This window comes from Lynx canadensis, chromosome A2 (assembly GCF_007474595.2).
Source record: "Lynx canadensis isolate LIC74 chromosome A2, mLynCan4.pri.v2, whole genome shotgun sequence".
NCBI lineage: Eukaryota > Metazoa > Chordata > Mammalia > Carnivora > Felidae > Lynx > Lynx canadensis.
In genome coordinates, this window is record NC_044304.2 from 95455016 (window position 1) to 95473651 (window position 18636).

General features: G+C 39.6%; 1 protein-coding gene across 2 annotated transcripts in view; it reads right to left on the reverse strand.

The window, feature by feature from the left end:
• Positions 1-2317: 2317 nt before the first annotated feature.
• CDK6 (cyclin dependent kinase 6) overlaps positions 2318-18636 on the reverse strand; it is a 253055-nt gene continuing 236736 nt past the window's right edge. For both annotated transcript variants that reach the window (XM_030307954.2, XM_030307955.1), the window contains exons 6-8: positions 16765-16815; positions 11173-11308; positions 2318-5864 (exon numbers count right to left, since the gene is read on the reverse strand). In XM_030307954.2, the coding sequence (XP_030163814.1) occupies positions 5718-5864; positions 11173-11308; positions 16765-16815 (334 nt within the window). In that variant the 3' untranslated portion in view covers positions 2318-5717. The remainder of the gene's footprint in view (positions 5865-11172; positions 11309-16764; positions 16816-18636) is intronic.

Sequence of the window (18636 nt, forward strand, 5' to 3'; positions counted from 1 at the left end):
TACATAAACGTAAAAAAAAAAAAATTACCAGGTCTTTTAGCATTTAAGGGCTGTATTTCAGCATGGCAATTCTTTAGAAAAAAATAGTTTTGTGTACTTACATACTGATGTTACTTCTTTGCTTATCTGATCTTTAAATTAGGATTTAAAATTTTAATCAGTGTTTAAAAGACCATCACGGTAGGAAATATGAGAACAGCAGACAGTGGGCATAGGTATTTTTGGCTGAGGCCACTGGAGGAGTTTTACATTCCTAACAAAACTACCCTGCTCACAGATGAGAGTTGCCTTTTAGCTAATAAGCCTGTACATCCTTGTAACTTCTGCACCTATAAAAGTAAGGTAATTAAATACCTTAAAAAAATGCTTCTTGAAAAAATGGATGATTAGGCTCTCTTGATGCACTTAAATGATCAAAATGGGTATATTATCCATTATCAAGAACAACTTCCCTGCAGATCATCATTCAGAACCTAGCTAACAACTAAAATATTTAAGTTATAGAATGTTACGAACACTGTTCATCATCCTGACAAACAAGTGCTAAGCAAGAGTAAAATATGTGCAGAAAAACAAAGTTAGAATGAAGTTTTTAGAAGTACCTCTTTAGCTTTGCTCAGATTTCCCCCTCCGTAGCCCCCACCCCCACCCCCAGGCCCCCAGCCCCAAAGTGTCACCTTGTGGAAAATACTGGAATAAAAGAAGAAAGCCCATGTCTTAGGACAGTGTGAATTTTAAAATAGAGGTTTCCAAGAAAAATCATCTCACTTTCCCACCATATAACCTTCAAACTGCTGTAATAATATTTAAATAGATGATTGAAAAAAGCCTGTATTAGTTTTCAAGAGGCTCTTGTTTTCTTCTTGACAGCCAGAGCACCAGTATCAAGGAAACATAAATATGTTGATGGAAGTTCATTCATTTATCTCAACTCCCTGGGAATGCTAAGAAACAAAACATTTTGAAGAGCTGATTCATACGTCATTAAAACAAACAAACAAACAAACTGAGGAAAAAAAAACATTTAAAAAATCAGACCCCTCCTCTTTCTACATTTCTGTTGTTTACAAAGGTCAGAAGATAGAAAAGGCCAAAGGAATATTGTGGCTTATTTTCTGAAAAAGTACAAGTCAGAAATGCTTGAGATATAGGTATGTAACACAACTAGGTTGAAAATTGCATTAATAAGAAATGAAAATGCTATTTTTGTATGCTTTTGAAGAGAACACCACTACTAATTACCTGGGGACTTCTATTGCGTGATAGCCTTTTGCAGTCTCAGTAAGTTTTTCTACTGTGGAAACATGTAGCTATGTTCCATATCATACATCTGAATGTATCAAGTGCATATGATCAAGGATTTGGGTTTTACCAGTTTTCAAAAAATCTTGGTGGCACAGGATATATGTGCCTTTTTAAAATTTATTATTATTATTATTTAAAGTGAACATTCTTAGGCTTGCATAACAAGCGTTAGTTTCACATGGCTGCTTCTTCCCACGAAGTAAGGAGTATGGTAGTTTGCTCAGGTCATCCTTTGAAATGGTAACTGCTTGGAAAGGCTTTTCCATAAAACATGTTTTGGAACGTTATCAACTTCATAGTTGCCGGATGACTTTAATAGAAATTCTTACAATATATTTGCTAATAAATATTTATCCTTCAAAATATATCTAACTTTGAAACTATCCTTCTTTGAATACCTTCATTTTCTCTAGAATTTCCTCTATCCATTGTCCATTATTTTATGCCTTTTAAAGATTTAGAAATCATGCTACCATCTTTATTTTTTAAAATAAAGACACTGTTTTTATGTGTCACAATGTAAAACATGCATTCTTTTGAATTCTGTCAATACCTAAGAACTTATAATGTCTCAACATTTACTTTCCAAGGTGAATATTCTATAGTTACTGTACTAACACAATTAAGTAATTACAGCAGCTTATTAACTTTTAATATTACTTTTTCCTAGACCTGACTATGCAACAAAAGCCTGCTTTTGGAAAATGTGAGACACTCTCTTCTGCGCTTATCATAAAAATAGCCAAGTTGTCACTTAAAAGCAATTATTTGGAAAGAAGAATTTTAATATGTTTGTGATATTAGGAAGCTTACATGATTTTAATTTCCATAATGGCATGAGGACTGCCATTACTGACCTTAAGAGGCATATAGTTAAAAGCTCAATTTAAATACATAATTAAAGATTCAAAATATTTGGTACTATTTGGTTGTTTTTTTCCCCCCCATCAAGATGGACAGTATCGCGTTCTGGAGTCAAGTGATAAATTTCTATTGAGAGGTGTACATTTTCTTTAGGATATTAACATCCCATGCATTCTGAAATTTTCATTTTTACTTAAAACTAAATGGCTGAGATTCTATTCTTAGGTAAATATTTTGAACTATTTTTATTTTAGTAAGACACCTTGGGCTAAATGAAAAGTATGCCATTCCTAGTGTGTGATTCCTGAGAGAGAATCATGAGAATACAGAGGGATGAAATGGCTCCGACGTCTTGTTTAAAGGTTAAAGGTTCTCTGTTTCTTGGGTTCTTATCTACTTTCAAGGAGAGACAAAGTGGGAGGTGCCAATGCACTGGGTATTGTGTTTTTAAGTTTGTAAGATTAGGGCTTTATTACCTTTGCCACATGATAGCTTATGATGCTGAAATGGACAGGTTTCTCTCTTATTCTTAAATGGGATTGTTACAACTTCATCATGCACTATGGTTCCCACAATGCCTGGGCCCTAAGAGAACAATTATCATATAGAAACTATCAGGCACATTTTAGCACCAGCCCTCAAATGTGAATATAAATGTGATTTTGAATCTGACACCGTATTTTTATTGATATAAGCTGCTTCAGTATATCCCTGGGGCAGTATGACTTTTTAGCTGACCACTGCTTGGCTTTTGGCAAAGACGTTTGAAACCATATGTCACAGAAGAATAAGCTGTATTCAGTAAATTCCTATGCTGCTATATGCTTCAAAGTGCCCTAATGGGAAGGGTGCTCATGTGGCATCTGGATTTCAGAACTGGTGAGCCTGGATGTAAAAGACATAAAACGAGGGTAATCACTCAACTGCAAGAACCACACAGATGGAAGAGCTGGGGTCAGAGAGGCCAGATACCCTCTCCTTCTGCCTCTCAGGGGATAATTTGCCAAGCATCTAATGAATCTCATGCCAAAATGTTTGTGCTTTAAGTTTTCTTCATAAACACTACTGAGAAATGAACCAAAAGTATATGCTAGAAATAAAGTGGAGCTCTCTACTTGTTTAGAATTCCCAAGAATGCTGAAAAATTCCAGTTCAGAACGGCTGCATTTTTCTTGAGAGAACTTATGAAAACCTGAAAAAAGCAGAAACTCAACTTATGTTCACTCTAGCCATGGACACTAACCAGAAAGCGCATGATGAAATCAGTACTTATATTGAGTTTTAAAATTGAATTTCTAGGGCCCAGCAAAAAATGTCTTCAAAGGAAAGGTAGAAATCACTTTTCCAGGGGAGACATTGCCCTGACTGCTGTGGATTCATTATATCTCAAGCATTTACAGTGATGACAAAACATAAGCAATATTGTCAACAAGGAAGAAAGCATCAAACATTCTTGTGGCCCATCTTCTCATTCATATCTAGCTTTAGACCAATTTTCCTGCTCTTCAAGTTACTGAATTAGAAAAATGTTAAACAGTATACATATTAAAAAAAGAGTAATTTCCAACCCAAAAAGCTTTCAAGGAGAAAAGTCTTAATTTTTCCCTTGTTCATCATGGTAGTATAGAATATTAAGCTGTGAAGAATTCAGTAAGGCTAGACAATATATAAACATCAACTGGAACATTTTCTACTGAGTGAAGCAATGTTCATTCTTTGACAACCCTAACTCTAAACATAGCCTATCTGTTGCATGTACTCAAAACATGAGTCAGAGAGCAAAGACAGCTAAACTTCCAAAAGGATACTTCATCTTTGTGTCTTCGGGTTACTTGAGCTAACTGAGCACTAACCACACATAAGGCAGAGATGATGACATGAAATATAAAGAACGGTAGAGAAAATGGCGAGAGAAAAAGTAAAGCTGTTCACAATGCCCAGGTCAGGCTGGCTCTGCACGGAGAGGGAGTATGCACAGGCACTAGAAATAAGCACAGCCTGGGAGATGGAGAAAAGATCATTTTATAGGGTAAATATATACGTCTAAAAAAAAATAGTTAAAGACATTCTCTCCGATTCTACACGGACATCTTCTAAAAAAATTGTAAAACACTAAGTAACAGTTTAAGGCAATCTATGTGCTGGTGATAGAGAAGAGCCAATCCTCCACTCACTGCCTAGGGAACAACAACAAATGCTGGGTGGGAAGATCACACTGGAGTGAGAGCCTAGGGGACCCTGTTAGGGCTGAAAAATTGGATCCATTAAGCCACAATCTGAATCTAACTATTTACAAAAGGTTCACTGAAAGAAAGCAAGCAGGAGGTGCATGGGAACGGCTTAAACAATCTGTTATTAGTTATGTAATGGTAGTAATATATACTAGAGGCCCTAGGAGATAAGATGGAAACTCTGCAAACAAGGCAGTGCATGGCAGAAAAAGTACAGTGTAATAGGGAAAACTTAAATGGTATTCCTGTCTTGTCAGAGAAAGCTATTCTCTGAGCCAAAACAGGAAACAGTTTCTGACAAATTCCTAAAATCAAAAAAACAAAATAAAGTAACAACAGAATCCAAAAAGGAAACATTTCAAATCAGGAAATAAAGGCTTTCTCTAATTGTTTTTTTTTTTTTTTTTGACCATTTTACCTATTTGAGGTACACTCCCTAAATCTATAGCAAGTAAGAAAAAGCTTATAGGGTGTTTTTCAAAAGAAATAACAAAGCATATAATACAGGTTAAAATGGGCTTACAGTGAGTAATTTTCAGCTTTTATCAAGAGTAAATAGCATGTATGCTTTAAAAAACAGGTCTCTTAAAAGATACTAGCATTTTTTTTTCCTTTTGTTGTGTGTATAAAACTTCATCTAGATAGTGAATATTTTACTTCTAACAAATTTACTGTTTTTGGCCATAAAAGAAATTCTGAGGACATAGGTTCAACTGTGTAATTTGAGAAGCCCATTCTGGTAAATCACCTTTAGTCAATAGACACCTGTTATTTATAGGTCACTTTGAGTCTTTAAAATTCAATTATTCTTGTTGTTTACAGAAAGTAACACTTTAAGAAATCAAGAATCTCACGCACACACATACGCACGCATGCATGCACATGCACACGCGCGTGCACACTCTCACTCAAAAGTACCAAAGCAGGCTCAGGCAGCTGCAGAAAGATTACATCATAACTCAGCTGTGCCTGGATTGCTCACTCCACACTGGCAGCATTCAAGATTAGAAAAATGAAATGGCAGCACAATTGGTCAGCAGCTTCTCTTCTGGAATTTTTCCAGGTTCTTGAAACAAACAAACAAACAGACAAACAAACAAACAAACGAATGAACATAAAGCTGCAATCGCTCTTGCATTGATTTCAAAACAGTAAACTAGGCGGTTTCCATGGAGAAGCAGAGCCCGTCCAGACGACGGCAACTAGAAGGTCCCCAGCCAGTGATCCTCAGTGGCTCTGTGGGGCTTACTCAGGGGGGGGCCCATCAGCCCCCGGGGGTGTTCTCCCGGTGATCAGCTCAAGATGGCCGTCGGGACCTCAGGCTGTATTCATCTCTGAGCTGTTCTGGCTGGGAGGCAGACGGGAATCCAGATTCTCCTTGCACCTCTCCAGATCATGGAAGTAGGGGTGAGACAGGGCACTGTAGGCAGATATTCTTTTGGCCGGATTAAAGGTTAGGCACTTCTGTGATAAAGAAAAAAAATAATTGACATAAAACATGTCCATTTAAATAATGTGTTTACACAGTTACACATTTGTTCATTGCCATGAATTAAGTGTGTCTAGAATCAGAATGAGTATCTACTTCATGGGACACTAAATAAAATGTAGACAGTAGCCATCTTATATATGTCCTCAATGTATAAACTGCCCTTCAGGAAAAAGCAATAGCTTTTGGGTTGCCTGTGTACTTTTACCTCCCCAGGCTTTCTCTTCTACCTATCCCAGGTCCTTTAAAAGATATTATTAGTATTATCATAGTATGTATATAACTTTATTTAGGTAGTGATTTTTCTTTCTCTAAGTTTAGTTATTTTTGAGATAGAGGGAGCACAAGAAGAGGAGGGGCAAACAGAGAGGGGGACAGAGGACTCGAAGCGGGCTCTGTGCTGACAGCAGAGAGCCCGATAAGGGGGCGACCTGAGCCAACGTTGGACGCTTAACTGACTGAGCCACCCAGGAACCCCTAGGTAGTGATTTTTCTAATGCTAGAAAACTTAGTGCTGTAGTCAGAGATGTCACCCTAACTTTTTACTCTTCCCCAAGGTTTGTTGATGAGTCAGGAATGGATCGGAGTTGTCTTGTTTAGGGGTAAGAGGGTAATTACTAAACTACAGTAACAATTTCTGACATATTTTTTTTTCAACGTTTATTTATTTTTGAGAGACAGAGAGAGACAGAGCATAAGTGGGGGAGGGGCAGAGAGAGAGGGAGACACAGAATCTGAAGCAGGCTCCAGGCTCGGAGCTGTCAGCACAGAGCCCGACGCGGGGCTCAAACTCACGAACTGGGAGATCATGACCTGAGCTGAAGTCGGATGCTTAACCAACTGAGCTACCCAGGCGCCCTTGTTTCTGACATATTTCTAATATCAAAAGCAAAACAAAATAACAAGAAAACAAAAAAAGGAAATACATTTTAAAGCAGGAAATAAAGGTTTTCTCTATTAAGGAGGGCAAGTAAGGGCTAAAACCTAGGCCCAACTTACCCTGACCTGCTAGCAAGTTGTGCACTCTGGCCCAGGGCTGCACCATCCAGAGGAAATGATTCCTTCCTCTGGTGCACGTCTAGGTGCCTCATGGGCAGCAGCAATGTCCATTAGGTTCAGTTCTGGTACTAAACTCTATTCCAGGCTGTCAACTCAAGTATAGGTAGAAGGTGAAAGGGTTGGCGGCGGGGGGAGGGGGAAGGTGAACCTCTGGGGCAGCAATCTCCATTCTCAAACTGACGATTCATAATCAATTAGACACAATGCTTCCCTAATCTTAGTTCCATTTCCACGCCAACCCCAGGTAATCCTGTTCTTCACATCCTCCTCCTGTCCTTCCACCAACACCTCCAGAGTGACTAGCAGGTGGTAAGCACTAGTGGAGGATGAGTAAGACCCATCCATTGCCCAGGAACACACAAGTAGGAGAGAAACTCTACCAGCTTCTCCATCTTTGTGATGCAGTGCCCACTTAAGTGAGCTGGGTATCTGACACGTCTATGAATTTCAGTCCTCTATGTAATCTGAAGACTTAACATTATCATGGTTATGCTGACTTCCATTTAATCTGGGTTTTTGCCCTCAAGGACCTCAAAGTCTCCATCAGATCTTGACGATTAGGGACCCTTTAACACTCTGTTGAATGCTACTGACCTAGAAAAACACAAATAGAAAACTCTATATATAATTCCAGGCAAATTTGGGTCCCCTGAAATCTTATTTATCCTGAACTCCCCACCAGTCCATGGATGCCAGTTTCTCATAGTGTCTCCTGAAAACCAAAGAGCCAAAGGGCAAGCAGATGAGGGAGCTTGGTGGCAGAATGGTTCTACTGTCCCTAACAGCAATAAACATTGCGAGAAAAGCTTTGCATGGGCTGAATTCTGTAAGGACAGAAGAGCAGGGGCAGAACTCTTAAGCCTGGGTTCTCTCTTCCCAGAGTCTAGGAAGGAGAAAATTAGGTAGCGGCATTAGAGAAAGAAGCAGCCAATGTAATCCCTAGGACATAGGAAAGAAGAAAAAAAATGTTGTGGGAATACGTTCAAGATAGAGAGACATGTCCCTAGAGGACTGTCTCGGAGGAAGCCTGTCCCCACAACTATCTTGATGGCTTAGAGCTGGGAAGATGGTGGAGAGAAGGAGAAATCCTTAGCCTAATGTGGAAGTGTGTGAGAATCTCCAGTTGGAAGTCTTAATCCTTTATGTTCTACAGAGCATAGAAATGGTGGCTAAGTTCTATCATTGCTCTACTTCAACAGAGCAATTTGGATGACTTGAGAATTAATCCAAAATCTTGTTTCTCTAAGAAAATCTAATTTACTTGCCAAATAACCGTCTTATAAAATGAGCTTCTGGGATTGCTATTTAGTCAAGGGTTGAATACTATCATGGACTGGATCATTTTTCAGCACATATCCTCCTTCTTCCCACCCTTCCTTCATGGGAGGAGTGTTCTTCCCTCTATTAGAGTTGGCCTTGACCACATAACTTGCTTTGGCCAATGGAATGTGGACAGAAGTAGCAGGGTGCCTCTTCCAAGCCTAGGCCTTCAGGGGCATCATGTGTTTCTGCTTGCCCTTCTGGGAGCATCATAACAACTGTTATGAGAAAAACAGGCCTTGGGGAGCCAAAGCCCCTCTTGTTCTGGGCCCTAGAATGAGACACATGGAGAAGACCTGTACTTGACCCATAGGCTGAAGCAGAGCTGTCTATCCATCTGCGGACCCATGAGCAAGAAATAAATGTTTACTGTTGTACGCTAGTGAGATTTCTGGGGGGTTGTTGGTTATGCACCAAAAGTAGACTAATCCAAGGACCGTCCCCTCCGCCAGCCCCCACAAATATATACCTTAGGCCCTGAAAGCAGTTAGACAGCAGAAACTGTAAAACTTTTTTCAGCAAGAGAATAAGTACTCGGCCTCTCCAGTTAACCATGATGGAGGGGACAAAGCTTGTAAAGATGGGTAGGTTCTGGTTGTTAAAAAATAATTTTTCCTCTGAATGGTCTTATTACTATGCCCAACTTACATATGTATGTGAGAGCATTTATAAATGTCAATGCATATATCCATTCATACATGGCTGAGCATTATATAGTCAGCCTTTATTTCAGATAAAACAAAGGACAACTCTCATAGTGCTAAACTTTTAAATGTTGTATCTTAAATAAAACAACTTCCTAAAATACCCTTCACTTTCCTTCCTTACTGAATAAATTTCAATAGAGGCAACAAGTCCTGCCGGGATCTCAGCTGCCTATCTGGTACTGAACAGCCTGCTTTCTTCTGCATTATAATAGTTCTACCTTCTGTCCCTCTAGGATGAAACAGTGAGAGCTTTCAGGGGGTTCTAGGCTTTGAAGTCTTGGGCTATCCTTTCCCTGAATGCCCTCGGATTACTATGTTTTGTCCTTAAGTTGCTTCTAGTCCTGAGGTCACTGGATCTGCTTCTTATTCCCTTCCTTTGCTTTTTCTAATCTCTGTTGACACTCCTTGTCCACCCTCTTCCTTCTCTCTTTGGTAGTTTCTTTGTTCCTTTTTCTTCTTTGTTTCCTGCTACTTCTCTAGTCCAGCACTAGTGTGTGGTCTGACTTTGAAAGCCAGAACCACCAGTGGAGACACTGAATGAATGAGCATGTGGCACTGTCTGCTAGCTTTACATTTTAAGTTCCTTTTGGTGATTCCTAATGATGTTGAGAGACTCTGAGTTGTCTTTGGATGTCCCAGTAGCTGAAGAAGTGGAATACTTCACTACTAAAGTTGTTTATCATTGTGACTGACTGTCCAGAATCTTCTTCTAAGAGGAGCATTTCATTCAGAGTTCTTGCTGAAAAGGAAAGCCTATGGTGGCCATATTTTATAACACATCATCCCTCCCTCCCTCCTAGCACAGCTGACTGGACCAGGAATGCAGGCCCTAGGCAGCAACCCATATCATGGGTTGGCAAAAAGGTGAGGCGTGTCAGCTACATTCTTCCTTTCAGGAATCTGATGTAGGAAATACTAACAGAGCAAATGTTAGTGGTGGGGGTTAGAGCTGAAAGGATCCATGAGTTAGCTGAAATTCTGATAGTCAGGGGCCAGCCAAAGTTAAGGGGAGCAGACAGCACAACTGAAAAGAAACAATGAAGAGGAGAAAAGGCCTGCAGGGCAGAGAAAAGCAGAGTTGCTAAGAGCAGGTGATGCTTTTAGCAGGACTGGGAGAGCATTTACACTCTGGATGGCTTTTCACTTCCAGGCCACATGAAACATGCCATCAAACCTCCTTTTCTTAAGGTAATGCAAATACTTGTCTGTTAATTGAAACCAAGAAAAAATTTTCCTAAATAGTAGGTGAGCCAGCAAGTGTGTATATATAGTGAGTTTTTGTATAGGAGAATATTCTCCCTTCTAATAAGAATTTGTTTCAAAGGATGTGGGCCAAAGTTCTCAGTGAGTGTCTTAGAAATAAACGGTGGGGAGGGAAAATAGCTGTCCTTCTCCATAATGCGGCAGTGGAGGGAACCGTAGAGTAAGCATCAGAAAATGAGCCCCCATCAGGTGAAGATGGGACTTAGGGCTTTCACTGTTAGAATCCGTGGCTCTGCAAACATGCCAATCAATGGCTGTGTCCACACAGAGCTAAGGTATAACATTTCTACTGAGACCTATAGACTCTTAGGTCTATATTTGAAATTTAGAATATACTGACAGAATGGGAGCACTAGCTCCTCCAGGTCTAGGAGTACTTTCTTGGCTAGCTATCATAGGTTGTTATTCAGTAGGTAAAGGAAACACTCATCAGTCACTGGGTTCTGAACACCAAGAGTAGCTCAACAGGTATACTCCTCTACCTACTTTTCTGTCCTCCACGTTAGGGAATTACATACAAGGCCAAATATTACGAGTCTGAATCTTAAGCTGAACACGAGTCCTTATTTTCAGTGAGGTATTTTATATGTGCATGGCACATTCAATACTTATTAGAAGCATATGTCTAGATGAATTTGAGAGGCTTCAAAGGCTGCATTCAAATGAACATTTAAAGATGGCAGATTGAAAGTTTGTGGATCAGACTCTTTCTCTTTCTCTTTCTATAGGAAATGAAGACATTCCAGAATCAAAAGCCACCAGCTGCTGCAGGTGTGGAAATGAAAGCTGCAGAGAGGTTGTGGCCTCGGCCCTGTGTGGTTGTGGCACATGATGCTGAACTGATGCTGTGCCCACCACCTAGCAGACCACCCAGTGGACAGGGCAAGGCTCTCATCCACCCAGTGCAGACCAACTCTGCACCGCATGAACTTACCAGGAGTAGGTCTTTGCCTTGTTCATCAATATCTGTTACGAACTTCTCAATTGGTTGAGGAGATTTTGAGTGAAAAGCCTGTCTGGGAAGGGCGACATCTCTGGGCCAGTCTTCTTCTCCTGGGAGTCCAATTACACTACAAAAGAACCACATGTGAACATAAGCATTAGATGCTATGCTGAAGCTGTTTTCCTACCAAATTCTAGATGATGGTACAGTCTAAGAGGCAAGTATGGGGGACACAGAGCCCAGGAGCCCCTCAGTTATATTACTGGCGGGATTCTCATCTCTTTCTGTCCTATTGCAGTATGGTGATCACAGGGTGATCTCAGGGGAGAATTGTATAATTCACTGGGAAGAGATAAAAGATTACTCTGGTAGCAGATACCAAATATATAGGATGATGCAGAAATGGAAATTATTATATTACCAGTAAGTCCTGATGTACTGACAGAGTAGAACCTATATGTTCAAAGGAGGCTCATAAGAGCATATAATATTTCCTTTACACCCGAGAATGCTTTTTGTATTCTGATCAAACACTCATACTGACATGCTTTATGATGCTCATCTAACATGATTAACACATAAATTTGGTTGCACTTTTGGTTAAAGAATAATTCTCCAAACAGTAATTATATACACTAGAATCAGACCAAAAAGAGGCTAAAAAGTACGTTAATCTTGTGCACATGCTATTTTATAATTTAATTTCAAATTAACTGAATTAAATTTAGCTTATATATATTTTATATTACCAAACTATTTTATGGTATTCCAGAGTAAACAATAACGAGAGACAGTATCATTTATGTTTCTGCTGAAAATCATTCTGGAATCAGAAACATGGAGAGTGGATCCAATGATATAGAAACAGCATAGATATTGTGTGTCAACTATACTCAAATACAAAAAATAAATTAAAAAAAACAGCACAGGCTTTAGAAAAGGTAGACCTAGGTTCAAATTCTGCATCTACCACTTATTGCTAGGTAAGGACAAATTAGTTAGCTTCTTTTTTAGTGTCTTTCTTTATTGACATCGACAATTTAGGGGTGCCTGGGTGGCTCAGTTGGTTTACCGTCCGAGTCTTGATTCCGGCTCAGGTCATTATCTCCTGGTTGTGATACTGAGCCCTGCATCAGGCTTTGCACTAAGTGTGAAGCCTACTTAGGATTCTCTCTCTCCCTCTGCTCCTGCCCTGCTCAAGCACGCATGCTCGCTCGCTCTCTCTCTCTCTCTCTCTCTCAAAATAAACAAATAAAAGAAAAAAATGATAATTTACAGCAATAATTTACATAAAGTGCATAGCACAGTGCCTGATAAACAGTACTTGTCAATATCAATACATTACCCATTATTATTATCATGAGAAGAAAATAATGCTATTAATCTAAAATGTGTGGGCAATGCATTGCTATCACGCTAAAAATATGAACTGCTTGAGTCCTACTGATATGTGACTTGAGGTTCTTCAGAAATATTGTTAGTGGCCTTATGCAACTTATACACTATAGAGATGTTATTTAAATTTTATGTATAGATAGTAAGTAGGTTTGAACAAGGGAAGTTAAGGGACGCAAGAAATTACATCTCACTTACAGACTCTGATTAACTCCGAACTAAAAGTTATAATTTAGTGGACAGAATATATAGCTTTCAAATTGACCAAACTATTATTTTTTAAGATTTTATCTTTAAGTAATCTCTACACCCAACGTGGGTTCAAACTTACAACCCTGAGATCAAGAGGCACATGCTCTACTGACCGAGCCAGCCAGGTGCCCCATGACCAAATTACTTTAACTACAGTTAGAGATGGTGCTGGCCTGGGACTAAGGTCCTGAGATATGTTCTCCTGATTGGGTTTCCCAGGTTTTAGGAAGATGTGGTGGTGAAAATCACAGGCTCTCTGTAAGGCTTTGTTCCTCCTTCCCTTATTTCAGCAGAGCCCAGGTCACAGACCTCACCTGGGAAGAGCAAATACCCATACCATAATTGCACCTGTTACTGGGTGTCCGGGGAAAGACACTGTATGCCTGTATCTGTTGGACATGCTGGGAAAGCCATGTTGTTGAGGCAAATAAAGACAGATTCTTGGACATATTTACCAGAACAAATGAATGGAAATGACTTGGGCAACATACAAATTTGCTTAATAGCAAGATCTAGAATAAGAGCAAAGAGAAAAAAGATATCACTATTGATTATTATTATTTTTTTTTTATATATATTTTTTTTTTCTAACGTTTTTTTTTTTATTTATTTTTGGGACAGAGAGAGACCGAGCATGAACGGGGGAGGGGCAGAGAGAGAGGGAGACACAGAATCGGAAACAGGCTCCAGGCTCCGAGCCATCAGCCCAGAGCCCGACGCGGGGCTCGAACTCACAGACCGCGAGATCGTGACCTGGCTGAAGTCGGACGCTTAACCGACTATGCCACCCAGGCGCCCCTCACTATTGATTATTAAAGGACATCAATGTGTGTGTTTGGATAGAATGGAATAGGCAGAGGAAGAAAAAAGAATACTTATTAAAAACTTTAAAAATTTTCTTCCTTTTATTTTCAGCTTTTTAGCCATTTGTATATCATTTTTTGCATATCATCACCAATCATCTAGAAATCAGTTATAATAATTCTTAGTAATAATTTAAAATCTTTTTATTTGCAGCTTTGAATATACTTATGTCGAAATAAATCTGGCGATATGGGCAGCTGACTGCCAAAAGCCCTTAAAGAAACAGCGTCTCTGTATGTATGTGTATATGTGGTATATAATTACATGTATATATACATAGCTACCTATATAAATAACTTTCAAAAGTATTTTTAAATCTATCACCTCCTCTGATCTCATAACGACCTTCTGAGACATGTAGGTCAGTTATTACTTCCTTTTTATAGATGTGGAAACTAAGGACAGGAGTGAAATCAACTGCCAAAGTCACACAGTGAGTTCAGCTCACTCGAGTGAACCCAGTTCTCCTTATTCCAAATCCAATATTTTGTTTCCATTTAACTATGACTCTGCTCCTAAAAATGCTCTAAAATGTCACGAGCTAAAAGCATTTAGTTTCACTTTCAAAGTACTTGTTGTTCTTTGAAAGTATAAATGTCTCCAAGTGCAGAAACATTTCTGCCCTTAAGAGAATGTGAATGTGGCTTTCCTCAAAAAAATTTTTTTTCAGTTTAATATCCAGTATGAACTTTTATGGCCCATATATGAGTGTTGTGAAATTCTGATAGGTCCATTAACAAGTGCTTGCATCAAGTTTCAGTATTTGGACAGCTGAATATAAGCCTTAAAAGTTGACATTTGTACTGGAAAGACTGACAGAGCACAAAACCTATAAATGGCAGTGGGGACAGAAATCATTTCTCAAGTACTTTAGAAATGACACTAGGGTGCAGCATTGTCCCTTTTCTTTATGCCAAAGTAACAAACACAGAGTAAACAGAACATAATTTCAGTGAAACAACGCCAGAAACCAAGAAGTAATATCTGAAGGCACAACATATATAGAACTTTATGGCTTCTTTTTTGCTGGCAACCTAGGGTCTCAGGCCTTTGCCAAAAGTGGAACTGGCTTTCCACTGGAAGCAAGTCAAACATGGTTGTCAAAGGTTCTTTCGGGTCCATCTCAGTGGCTTCAGATACTAAGGGGCACTAATAGTGCTAACAAGTTTGCAGACCCCGGGGCTGGAGAGAACGCCCCGGTAGTGTCAGTAAGGGAAAGGTGGTGACAGGTTTCAATGTCTGGCAAGCTGGCTTCGGTCAAGATCATTTTTCCTTTAAACAGAGTCACTGGTAGGTCTGACTTTCACAGTTCCTGCTTCAAGTTCCCACTGCACTGCACACAAAATACACAGTGAGGGGGAAGGATAGATGGAGGGCTTATCACTGTATGATCAGAGAAGCTGACATTCAGAAGCAGGGAGAACATGAGTTTTGTCTTGAATCTGTCTACCTTATGGAGTGACAGTAATAGTCACTGTCTACGCCGTAGTAGTGGTAGGAGGTGGCTGGGGGGGGGGGAGGGGGACAGGGAGGAAGAGGAGGAGTGGTAGTCTTGGCAGCTTCCCTGGACCTGGGAAGCCCCCAGGCAATAAAATCAGCAAATATTTTTCAGGCCTTAAGGCCACCGGGTTCTGATTCGGCAGTGGCAATAGCACCAATGGAAGCCTACTGAAGCTTTCTAGTCACTAAAAGACAAAACTCAGGTTCCAGTTTTATTCCAACTGTTTTAAGCAGTCCTGTTTGAGTAGACAGTGTTAAAATATAATTCTTTTCTTTAGGGATACTTTTCATCAGTTTTACAGATGGACTGAAAGTATCATAAAAATCTCTGGGATTCCTATAAAATATTATAGACCAATGATCAGGGTTATTTTTGGTTCTAGAATCCCCACTTTTTTCTTACTCCCCCCAATTCTTTTTTTTTTTTAAGTTTATTTATTTATTTTTGAGAGAGAGAGAGAGAGACAGAGAGAGACAGAGAGAGAGGTAGAGAGGGAAAGAGTGAATCACAAGCAGGCTCTGTACTGTTAGAGCAGAGCCCAATACACGGCTTGAACTCAGAAACAGGGAGATCATGACCTGAGCCAAAATCAACAGCCAGATGCTTAACTGACTGAGCCATCCAGGCGCCCTATTTCCACCCCCCCCCCCAATTCTGATGGGGCTTGGCACAAGCACATATCCCAAAAGGATGCCATACTTTATGCTTTGTGAGAAGATAAAGCTCCTTCTTAACATTCTAGAAACATGAAAGCATACATACCCCCACATGCATAAACATGTAGACATGAATGGAACTCTGCAAATCATCAACAAGCCAAGCAACAGACAATTAGAACCAAAGAATGTTAAGCACAAGAAAGAATCTTAGAATTTATATCCAAAGTTTCATTACTCAGGTGAAGAAGTTAAGGAACAAAAAGGTTGAACAATTAAGGATGAATTATAATAATAGCTACCATTTTTAAAGTATTCACTATGCACCAGGCACTGTGTAAGCACTTTATGAGGCATTTTAAATGACTTTCTCAAGATTGCATAGTTATTTAGCAACAGATGTAGGGTTAGAATCTAGGATTCTCATTTCCTATTTTGGTGCTCCCAAGAAAAATGGGTTGTGTAGCATACCATCTTTTGCCCAGGAAAACAAAACAATGCAAAACCAATCTGGATAACAAAAGGATACTTAATGGGGACAGGAAGCCCAGTGGGCAAGAATGGGTTACCAGGCTACCAAGCGCCCCACCTCTGACAGTGGACATCTGAAACGGCCCAAGCACACAACACATCTGAAAAGAACTGGAGCTCAGCCAAATGGAGAAGGAGGATTAGCGAAAAGATCCACACGAACAACATACAAGCTGCCAGAACAGAGCCCGGATAGGCTACATGTCATGATGGGCTCTGCATAAAACAGCATGTCTGCCATGTCCCCACTCACCACACAAATAGTAACACTGTCTGAGGCAGCAGCTTGGGGTAGGAAGGACAAGAGATAAACATTTTATATGAAAGGCACTACAAATGTTTTAATGCTACAGATGCTGATGCAAAATTAGAGTTACTACTTACTCCAAGATTTTTCCAAGTTGATCAACGTCTGAACTTCCACGAAAAAGAGGCCTAGAAGAATAAAGATACACATTAAACAGGATTTTTTCAAGTTACATTTCAATCATATTGGTCATTAGCATGGTTTACGCGAAGTAAAATATTCCTTAAGGGTGAGGATGAGGTAAAGAAGTGAGACCTCTTTCCTTTGGTAAATGAAGGTTTTTCTTGCATTTCACTTCATGGTGAGGATCTCTCCTAAGTATCTGGTGGTACCTGACTCCCACGTTTTCTAACCATGGGTATCCTATTTGTACTCATTCCAAAAACAGTGCCACCAGCATATACATTCCTCAGTTTCAAAATCCTACTTAACTTAGTGAAAGGGTGGAACACATCACTGTCCTAGTCTGAACTGAGGGGTCTGTGGGCTTTGAAACTGCTCTTAGTCAGATTCTTTTCTGAGCACCCTTGCCCCACCTCTCTGCTATACAGTACCTCCTCAGGGCTTTCTGTTTCCATTTGTCCTGACGCTGCAGGGAGAAAACCCCTGGACCTATTTTTCTGATTTTCACCTTCCTTTCTCACGTTATAGAAGCCAACCATCACTCTTGGCTTCAGAGGTGACTGTGAACACACAGGCCTCAGTGTCTACACTGAGAATTTAACTGGCAATTAAATGAGCTCACTTGGTGACATTTCTGGCATTTTCCCAAGTAGATCAATACCCCTCAAGGGCAAGTACTTCTCTGGTTTGCCCCTAATCTTTGGCCTAATGCTGTACCTGAACAGGTGCTCAGTTAATAAATATTTCATTTAATATATTCCTATGGTACACACATAAATGTTTCTTAACCCCCTGCTCAATGCCTCACAGGTATTTTTCAACAATGTGCTTTAAAAAATATTTTTAGCCTATTACCAGAGACCGTACTTTAAAAATGTTATATACAAGTTATAAATATAAGTATTATATATTATTTTATAAAGCCTTAAGCCTTTTAAATATTTTTTAGGCATAATAAGTAAACTTGTTATATAGATCATATATAGAGAATCCTGCAAAGTCCTAACATTTCAGTGGCTAGAAGATATCTTAAAATCCCTCAACCATAGTTTCTATTCAGGTTCTTATTCTTTTTAATTTTTTTCAGGTTCTTATTCTTTAAAAGGGTTATTCGCAAATGCAGCCAAAAATAATTAATTTGTGGCAATGCTATGGGCTGAACTGTATCCCCTCCAAAATTCATGCTGAAGTCCAACCCCCAGTCAGAGGACTGACTGTATTTGGAGATAGGGTCTTTAAAGAGGTGATTAAGTTAAAATGAGGTCATTAGGGTGAGCCCTAATCCCATCTGACTAGTGTCCTTATAAAAAGAGGAAATTTGGACACACAGGGGCATCAGGGGCATGTGTGCACACAGAGGAATGATTATGTGAGGACCCAGCAGGAAGGCAAGCCAAGGAGAGAGGCCTCAGAAGAAGCCAAATCTGCTGACACCTTGATTTTGGACTTCTAGCCTCCAGAATGGTGAGAAAATAAATTTATGTTGTTTAAGCCTTGCAGCCTTTAGTATTTTGTTATGCCAGCCATAGCAAACTAAGATAGGCAACTCCCACATCACTAATGCAGCCAAGTTCGGAAAGAACCAGGGAGACGGCTTTTGAAAGCCATCCAGACAGGTCTTCAAAGAGCAAGTTTTAGAAAAGCCAAACAATGGAATCTTAACAGCTGTTATTTCCAGAACACTAATGTTGAATCTGACATAGTGCCATGGGCTCCCCAAACATTATCTCATTTAATTCTCATAAAAATTTCAGGACCAAGGTAGTTATTATTATTATCCCTATTTGCTGTTGAGCTAACAGGATTGGAGATGTTTCATGATTTAC